The following is a 9,904-nucleotide window of genomic DNA, read 5'->3' on the forward strand; positions in this document are numbered from 1 at the left end:
TAGCCTACTGCTTTATAAATCTTCTTAGCCGGTAGACAAACATACTCCAGGAGCTTGCTCGATCGCCTTGTTGAGAGGGGTCAGGGAATAATTTTTACAGCTCACTTATCTGGCCCCCGGGTGATTACTGTTTTTTTGCTTCCCTCTGGAATATGTAGAGGTGGGTCGTATGCCCACCTCCCTTGTTCTCTGTAAAGCGCATTGTGTTGCCTCTGGGTATGAAATGCGCTATACAAATAAAGCTTTGATTGATTGATTGATTGATTGATTGGTTGATTGATTGATTGATTGATTGATTGATTGATTGATTGATTGATTGATTGATTGATTGATTGATTGATTGATTGATTGGTTGATTGGTTGATTGGTTGATTGGTTGATTGGTTGATTGATTGAAGTCATCAGAAGCACTTGCAGTGGACAACGTTGGGCTCCCTCTCCTGGTACTCTGAGGCACTGATGCACATAGACAGGCAAGGAGGGAGCCCCCCCCAGCCAGGAAGTGCCCGCCATGGGGCCCAGCCCAACCCTGCTGCTGCCCCGGGGGGGCCAGCGCAGAGGCCTCCTCCCTCACCCCCCTATATCTATATTTTCAGACAACCACCAACCTCTCCTTGCTGCACTGTCTGAAGCCCCATCTATGACAGGGGTTAGACTCCTGCACCTGCCTGCAAGTGGACTCTGATGGCCCTGCGTGAAGGTGAGACATGGAGGCAGGCATGGACACACACGGACAAACACACAGCTTTCTCACAGGTTCTCTCCACTGTGCTTGTCCAGCAGCTCCTAACAGCGGGTCACGTGGTGGAGAGGCATCGCTGCAGAAGAGCCACACCTTCAGCTGTGTTCTGGTGAAGAACGGTCACAAGCAGAACTGTAGATCTGCAGCAAAGGGACAGTCTTCCTCTCCCCCCATCTCTCGCAGGGCAGAGCAGAATGGCTCCTCTTAAAGGAATATGCTCGTTTTTGACAACCTGGACCTTATTTACGACATATTATAAGAAGTTTGACTCACCCAGATCACTTTTTTGTTGTTCGGAGGCCTGTAGAAGAAATATAAAATCCAGCGCGAGCCAGTATATCCATGTAATGGCGGCGCACGGGGCATAGGGAATGCCGTTTCTCAAAATCCATTTTCGGCCGCTAAACGGTTGTTTTCATCAATCACATTGCATGAATCGACAGTTGATATTCCTCTACGCCAGCCATTGTTGTTTTGGTTCCAAATAAGGGGTCTTGATCCTCTGTAACATGATCTTTACAAGCCTCTCCCCCACTTGCTCCAGCACGCATGCGCACAGGCCAGCGCGCAGACTTGCTATTCTCCGTCTGTAGGCTACACTCGCGGCTCACATTCTCTGCGCTACGATCGGATTGTTGGGTACACGCAAAAACGAACCATTGCTGACGAATGACGACGACAATATTCTAGGCACCAACAATCCGATCGTAGCGCAGAGAATGTGAGCCGCGAGTGTAGCCTACAGACGGAGAATAGCAAGTCTGCGCGCTGGCCTGTGCGCATGCGTGCTGGAGCAAGTGGGGGAGAGGCTTGTAAAGATCATGTTACAGAGGATCAAGACCCCTTATTTGGAACCAAAACAACAATGGCTGGCGTAGAGGAATATCAACTGTCGATTCATGCAATGTGATTGATGAAAACAACCGTTTAGCGGCCGAAAATGGATTTTGAGAAACGGCATTCCCTATGCCCCGTGCGCCGCCATTACATGGATATACTGGCTCGCGCTGGATTTTATATTTCTTCTACAGGCCTCCGAACAACAAAAAAGTGATCTGGGTGAGTCAAACTTCTTATAATATGTCGTAAATAAGGTCCAGGTTGTCAAAAACGAGCATATTCCTTTAATGTCGAATTCACAGCTGAGCTTGTACTGCCCTCTAGTGGTGTTGTGCCACTCACCGTCATCGTGTCAGGAAATGAGGAAGTACAAGTGAAAGCAATCTTATGTGGACATGTCGAAAAGGTAGAGACAAATGTAGGACAAAACGTAAGCAAAATTATTAATCCTATGCTTTTAGTTGATATCATTAGAAAGCAAGCAGCTGATAGATTGACAATCTACCTGCTTTAAATTGTAAGTTCTACAAGTTGTGCACTTCAGGTAAGTTGACATGTCTCAAGACTCAAGATTTGTTTATTGCCATGGTTCAAACATACTAGGAATTTGACTTGGGTTAAGACATACGCTGTTGTAGACGACATACTGTAGGACAAGGGTGCAGGACAGGACAGTGTAAAGACATGACAGTGCAAAACAGTACAAAAAAAACAGTGCAATGTACAAATTACTTTGTTAATCTGTGTGGTACTTCAATCTCTCATTTTGGACCGCCTGTCTCTGCCGTGTGTGTGTGTGTGTGTGTGTGTGTGTGTGTGTGTGTTAGGTGTACAGTATGTACAGTGATGCAGTGTGTGTGCGGTTGAAGTATGTGGAAACAATCAGGGGTCGTGCAATTGGTGTAGGGGGTATAGAGTCAGGGTGTATAGTCAGTCAAGGGGCCTTGTTTTATTTATGGGAGGTACATCCAGTGTAGCCTAATTATAGGACTTGTTCTCAAGATATTTTATACATTGTTGATACTTTATACGTTGTTTCCCTTAGCACTGATGGTGACTCTACTAGACTGCGTCTGCGTGATTCTCCTGCTTCTCCACACGGCAGACTGCGGTACAGAAATACATTACTTTCATGGGCCCTCATTTAGCCTACCAAGTGATCGTAGGACAGAAAACGGGGCGTTCATTTACACGCCAAGTTCGGATCAGACATAAACAGATCAGAGAGCCAAAACAAACAGGGACGTAACAAGGTAGACTAACAGTTTTTATATGACAGTTTAGAAGACTTTTATTTTGGAATGCCACATCAGAACCATCCTTTCACTTTCTGAATCAAACTATCGTAGTTTTTTTTGACTCGACTGTGACCTAAATGAAAGCGACGGCGGCAACCTAGGTGTTATGCCGAAAAAAAACCTGTTTACCGCAATAACGCGAGTGGACGCGAACGAAATAAATGGCGGACCACTTCACTGTGATTTCCGACTTCTCGGCTGGCAGTGGTAATTGACCGCAGTGTTTCTGCGCTCGGATGCGCTTATTTGATAAATGAGGGCCATTTATGTGTTATGTGTGTATGTGTGTGTGTGTGTGTGTGTGTGTGTGTGTGTGTGTGTGTGTGTGTGCGTGCGTGTGCGTGTGTGTTTGTGAGAGTGTGTGCGTGCGTGTGTGTTACTATCTTACTATAGATTATGTAATATTTGTCTATTTCATATTTAGCAATGTTAAAAAGAATGGTCATCATAATATGTTTATAATTATGTTCCTTTTGGCACTTGTGAAGAAAAACGAGACATGTCAGAGCAGATGAAGCCGAGGTGAGACAGGAGGATACATTAGATCATTGAGACTCGTTTTATCTGTTCTTTTCTCTTTAGGCAAGTTTGAGGTTCAAACTCCAACTCCTCAAATGCAAGCGGTGGTTGGTGATACAGTCATTCTGCCATCGTACCTCAGACCCAGCATCAGTGCTGAGGACATGGAGGTAGAGTGGTTCAGACTCCACCTGCCACACCCTCGAGTCCATCATTACAAAGATGGCCGAGACAACTATGAAGAACAGAATCCTTCCTACCGAACGAGAACAGCGTTGTTTAAAGAGGAGCTGAAGAAGGGCAACACCTCATTGAAACTGCTCTGGGTGAACGGCTACGACGATGGAATTTACAAATGTTTCGTTCGGTCACTGACCTTGAACTGGTATGACGATTCCAGGATTCAAGTCACTATTAAAGGTAAAAATAAAAAAATAAAAAAGATTTATAGAAGTCAAGTATACCCTCAGTAATTTGCTGTATTCAAATTGATTTATTTTCCAAATCAGTATTCAATCTCCAGTTTACCTGTGTGTGCGCATGCTTTCGGGGGGGCATGTGTGTGTGTCATATGTGTGTGTGTGTGTGTGTGTGTGTGTGTGTGTGTGTGTGCGTGTGTGTGCGTGCGGGGGTGCGTGTGTGTGTGTGTGTGTAGCTGTGGGATCCCACCCAGTGATCTCCATTGAGGGACACAGAGAGTCAGGGATGGGGCTGACGTGTGAATCGAGAGGCTGGCACCCTGAGCCTGAGATGCTGTGGCAGGACAGTACAGGGGTCAGTCTCCCTGCTGGACCTCCAGAGACACACAGAGACCCTGTGGACGGACTCTACACAGTCAAACTGAATGTCACTGTTCAGAAGACAGATACCAACCGCTTCACCTGTCGAGTTCGACAAAGACAAATCAGTAAGATGATGGAGGCAGTGGTGCATGTTCCTGGTGAGTTATTCAACCTTATATCAGCATCTGAGTTGTATTCCAGAATGTTAGGTTGTGAGTTTCTACCAAAGGATGGGAGACAGCGAACAGGAAAATCAAGTCATTCTGCTCTTTTACTCTCATTGTCATGCAGAATAGATAGTTCATGATGTTGATTTTATAACATAACATTAATGTTTCAGATGAGCTGTTTTATCAGCAGGACCCATGGAGAATGACCTTGGCTGTGCTTCTCTGTGCCTTTGTCTTTGGACCACCTGTTGGCTTCTGTTTCCTTATGACAAGGTTGAAAAGGAAAGGTAAAGGAGATGATTTGAAGATTCACTGACATGACCCTGACATGACCCTAACCCTTTCCCCTAAACAACTGTTGTGTTCACCTGGGGACAATAACAATGATATAAATACAACAGCCTTCTGTATCTCCTTTGCAGGCAGAGCGGCAGATTGTCTCAGAGTCCAGAGAGGTGAGCGCAACTTAACGTTATGTCAGGACAGAAGAGATGTGAGCGCAACCTAACGTGACGTCAGGATAGAAGAGATGTGAGTGCAACCTAACTTATGTCAGGACAGAAGCATGTTCAAGAGTACCAGATCCTGTAGAGGCTTTATTAGAAGACCGCGACGTAGTTGATACCATGATGCACACTGCTTTTTAATATCACACTGAGTCAATGCTGTCATATTTCCACTGTTGATACAAGACAAGAATAAATCTCACATCATGCACATCTGTACATTGTACACTGTACATGGATACAGGCAGATGTGTTCAATTCAGTGAACATCCAGGATGGTCCTAATGATGTCACCACTGAACATGTTAATCTGGCTAGCTATTTTAATGGAAAGTTGCTTCTCCATTCAAATGTGCACCTTTACATCTACAGTATTACTCCATGTGCTGTGTTGCTATTAATTCATGACTGCCGAGAAGGGCCAGTACTGTATATTGTTTTCATCATAGTAGTGTGTTTATATACTGTAGTTTATCACTATAGTTCCTAGTTCCCATACAGCTTCTAGTGTTCATATGTCTGATGTTCTCACTGCTTCATCTACTGTTTGTTTACAGATGACCTCACTATGGAGACGCGTAAGTACAGTATAAGTTATTCTGTAGAGGAGAGTAGGTATGTGTTAGTTTATCACTATAGTTCCTAGTTCCTATACAGCCTCTAGTGTTCATATGTCTGATGTTCTCACTGCCTTAAATACCATTCGTTTACAGATGAGCTCACTAAGGAAAAGGGTAAGTACAGTATACGTTATTCTGCAGAGGAGAGTGTATGTTGTTATATGTGTTTATATAGTTTATCACTAGAGTTCCTAGTTCCCATACAGCTTCTAGTGTTCATATGTCTGATGTTCTCACTGCTTCATCTAATGTTTATTTACAGATGACCTTACTAAGGAGAAGGGTAAGTACAGTATAAGTTGTTCTGCAGAGGAGAGTGTATGTTGTTATATGTGTTTATATAGTTTATCACTATAGTTCCTAGTTACCATACAGCTTCTAGTGTTCATATGTCTGATGTTCTCACTGCTTCATCTAATGTTTATTTACAGATGACCTTACTAAGGAGAAGGGTAAGTACAGTATAAGTTGTTCTGCAGAGGAGAGTGTATGTTGTTATATGTGTTTATATAGTTTATCACTATAGTTCCTAGTTACCATACAGCTTCTAGTGTTCATATGTCTGATGTTCTCACTGCTTCAAATACCATTCGTTTACAGATGAGCTCACTAAGAAAAAGGGTAAGTACATTATAAGTTATTCTGCAGAGGAGAGTAGGTATTAGGTTTATTTAGTGTATCACCATAGTTCCTAGTTGCCATACAGCTTCTGGTACAGTATTCATACTGTATGTCTGATGTTCTCACATGACGTTATCATGAATATATGTATCTGATTGGTTATTTTAATGAACTTGCATCTGCATTCATATGTCTGATGTTCTCACTGTCTCTCATCTATTGATACAGATCGTATCACTAGAGAAAACGGTATGTAATATTCTGTTGATCTCTAACCTGTATGATGTGAAGCACAGCTCTCATGGTGGAAAGGTTGTGCAGCGTGGTGGAACAGTCAGGAGGATTCCTGTAGAGTGGATGTGACTGCACTGTCAGGACAGGAGCATGTTCAGGAATGTCTCTTGTCCAGGTCTGGTTTGAAGACTGCTAATGAACTTGATGTCTTGATGCCATGCAGAGTTGAAGTACCACCCTTAGTGTTTGCCACATTTACATGGTTGCTAGAAAACATGAAGAACAGTGATAAGCATTATTTACAGTCTACACATGTCTTTACATCTACAATATTACTCCATACAGTATGCTGTTGCCCACTACACACGGATAGTTCTTGTGTTGTAAAAGCATGTACATTTGCTTGTATTCCACAATGAAGATTTGAAATGAATACGGTATTACTGAAGGTGATATACTGTACAGCTGCTTATACTTTATGACTGTTATACGTATGAGAGGAAGGATATGTAGGTAGACCTGCTGAGTGTTTGAGCTGTAGTAAGTTGTGGAAGGGCATTGACACAGTAGTGCAGCATAGGTAATGAGGTCATGGCAGATTGTTACATTGAGAGCTGAATAAACTGGCGTGTGACATCAGACCTGCCTCTATCCATATCTACAGATTTCCTTGCAGAACAGCTGGGTAAGTACAGGTAGAAACCTTTTAGAACAAGTTACAATGTATGATCTAGATTGGTGTTAAACCCTTATAAATGTTGTGATAAATGTTGTCATTGTGAGTTGTTCCTGTCTAATGATTTGTCTGTGTCCGTTATGGTCACATCTTGCTTTTCTTTTGTTTTACCCAGATGTGGTGACCATGGGAGGTTGCCTAGGTAAATGAAACATACCGAATGGTAGTGAATGAATTGTCTCCTTGTTCTGTAAGATAGCAAGGATATAATATAACCTCCCCCTGTGGCTGTTTGTGATATCCCTCATTTGTAAATGTAAATAATGTTCTCTATATTTCAGATTATGAAACCATCAGAAAACATGCAGGTCAGTTTGGTTTACATTATTTATTCTGTGCGATTCTCAAAGTGTTCTGATGTGGGAGATTTCCTGGTGATTTAGTCCAGCCTCATAGACTGTCTACAAAGCAGACTCTGAACATTAGGTTATTGCCTATTTGAGACCACAAACTTGAAAGGACTCTTGAGTAGAGCCTACAACAGAATGCAAGGAACGCAAACGCATGCGGGAGTGAACGAGGCGCTGAGGGGAGATTTTGACTAGTGGAGGAGATTGAGAACGTGGACGGAGGTGACCCTCGGTAGGGGAGTGGGGAATGCAGGAGAGGGAATCAGCTGTGTGCAGTGAATCAACCCTTTAGACAAACGAGGCCATCTCAGTCTGAAGACTTGCTAACTCTCACCACCGGGGGTACCTTATATTATCATAACTCAGTTATTGTACTTGTGAACAATCGTGTGTACTGTAAATGACTATCATAGAAAGTGGATTAATCCCGCACACCATCTCTTAGCCAGTCTTCTTTTTTTAACAAAAAACAACGTTTCGATCAGAACAGATCTTCATCAGGTCACCAACCTGACTTCATCACCAACCTGATGAAGATCCGTTCTGATCGAAACGTTGTTTTTTGTTAAATAAAGAAGACTGGCTAAGAGATGGTGTGCAGGCTTTATCCACTTTCCATGATATCATATATTTGACCCAGCACTCACGTCAATGTGTGTATTGTTATATCCTCACTACTGTAAATGACTATACATAAGCATAGTCAATTACATTTAATTATTTCTAAACAATAAGAGGTGCAAATACTACCCATGTCATCATTGACATTGTTATTGGAAGTGCTGTGATTGTTACCCATGTAACACAGGGGCAGCTCTCATACAAGTACTTTTTATACGAACGTCTATATACAGTAATAGACAACCAAACCATGTTACAGAGTAGTACTGTAAAACTTCAATCATCATGACATCCATGGATTGTGCTTCTAGTTCTATAATAGTGTTTATGATGAAGTGTGTTCATTGACTTCACCATAGTGCATGTTTCTCTCCACAGTGGAGGTGACTCTAGACCCTGATACTGCACATCCCAAACTCATCCTGTCTGATGATCGCAAACAAATGAGATTAGGAAACATACGCCAGGACCTCCCTGACAACCCAGAGAGGTTTGATAAACATGAGTGTGTCCTGGGAAAGAAAGCCATCTCCTCGGGGAGATTCTACTACGAGGTACAGGTGAAGGACAGCACTGATGTTTGGATTTTAGGCGTGGTGAGTGACTCCATCTACAGGAAGGGGAATATGACAGCGAGGCCTTGCTATGGATTCTGGACTATTGACATGACATACAGTAATATGACCAACAGTGAAGAGTACCGGGCTCTGGCTGGCCCTCCGGTCTGCCTTCCCCTGAGTAAGAAGCCCCAGAAGGTGGGGGTGTTTGTGGATTATGAGGATGCTAAGGTGTCCTTCTACAATGTGGATGCCAGGTCTCATATCTACTCTTTCACTGGCTGCACCTTTGACAACAAGAAACTCTATCCATTCTTCTTCAGCGATTGTAAAGTAGTTCCACTGGTCATCTGTCCTGTAGATGGTGACATAGTCGAGTCACCAAGTCTTGTAACAGAGTTGAGTCCTGAGTCCTAAGTGATGAAGACTGTGTCCAGCTTGGTTGAGTCCCAAGCAGCTGAATCTGAGTCAGGTCATCAATAACCAGAGTTCAAATTGGTTTAGGGTCAAAGCTGCACCATGGCTAAACCACGACCCTGTTATTCCCGTGTCTGTCTGTTCACGCGCCATGGTTTTGACACAATGCATTATTTTACAGAAAACTGAAATGAGACTTGTTTGTTATCTGTTTTAAATCAATGAATCAAACAATTGACTAAACGAACCAGGCCGATCCAGCCTGGCTTATGTGCATGGCTGGCTTGTTTCTGTTCAGGACCGGTAGGACGGAAGCTAGTCATGCCACTGAAATACTGCCTCTTAACTACTTCTTCATACTTTGTGCTAGAAACTTCATTCAAACTTTAAAATGTTCATGATGTTTAGCTGTTTCCCGGATGTATTCAGATTTTTGATATTTTTAATAGTTGTTTTTTTTATAATTTAACTTTTAATAGTCATTTTTGTACCATTGAAATTGCTGGTGGAATGTTCAGTAACTTGATGTTTTTAGAGTGGTGGCAGCTGTTGCTTTGAAAATATTCACACATTTTGTAAACTGCTGGCACTCCTACAGTTTTAACTGGCACTCCTCATACACATATACATCAAAATGTTCACACAATTGTGCAGGTTCATACAATGTAATTATCTAAACTGTGCAATTTATAGTTTTTGCGTTATGACCATTTGTTTGACGACCATGCTCACCATTCAAACTAATGGTGCTCCACTATAGCTTTTGAGCTGCAAATTCTTTCTGAATTTATACCTGTTTTCTAACCTGTCACCACTCCTACAGTTTTCAAGCTAAATGGACATATTATATCTCAAAATGTTCAGCTGGCCTCTGCATTTATGGGAACTAGC

The 9,904-nt window shown here is 42.6% G+C and overlaps 1 protein-coding gene across 3 annotated transcripts; it reads left to right on the forward strand.

Moving 5' to 3' along the window:
* Positions 1 to 1,995: 1,995 nt before the first annotated feature.
* Positions 1,996 to 9,904, forward strand: LOC311310857 (butyrophilin subfamily 2 member A1-like). 3 transcript variants are annotated; one of them, XM_084440437.1, is made up of 16 exons: positions 1,996 to 2,126; positions 2,628 to 2,693; positions 3,463 to 3,819; positions 4,055 to 4,339; positions 4,522 to 4,638; positions 4,774 to 4,806; positions 5,415 to 5,435; positions 5,571 to 5,591; positions 5,740 to 5,760; positions 5,909 to 5,929; positions 6,078 to 6,098; positions 6,327 to 6,347; positions 6,997 to 7,017; positions 7,184 to 7,210; positions 7,350 to 7,376; positions 8,418 to 9,904. In XM_084440437.1, the coding sequence occupies exons 2-16, from the start codon at positions 2,633 to 2,635 to the stop codon at positions 9,011 to 9,013; spliced, it is 1,650 nt and encodes a 549-aa protein (XP_084296563.1). In that variant the 5' UTR covers positions 1,996 to 2,126; positions 2,628 to 2,632; the 3' UTR covers positions 9,014 to 9,904. The 3 variants fall into 3 exon arrangements, with proteins under 3 accessions (XP_084296563.1, XP_084296564.1, XP_084296565.1); XM_084440438.1 differs by lacking the exons at positions 1,996 to 2,126; positions 2,628 to 2,693 and adding an exon at positions 2,994 to 3,087; XM_084440439.1 differs by lacking the exons at positions 1,996 to 2,126; positions 2,628 to 2,693; positions 3,463 to 3,819 and having other exon boundaries at positions 4,202 to 4,339; positions 4,539 to 4,638.

The sequence above is a fragment of the Borostomias antarcticus genome (genome assembly GCF_949987555.1).
Source record: "Borostomias antarcticus genome assembly, chromosome: 1".
Lineage (NCBI taxonomy): Eukaryota > Metazoa > Chordata > Actinopteri > Stomiiformes > Stomiidae > Borostomias > Borostomias antarcticus.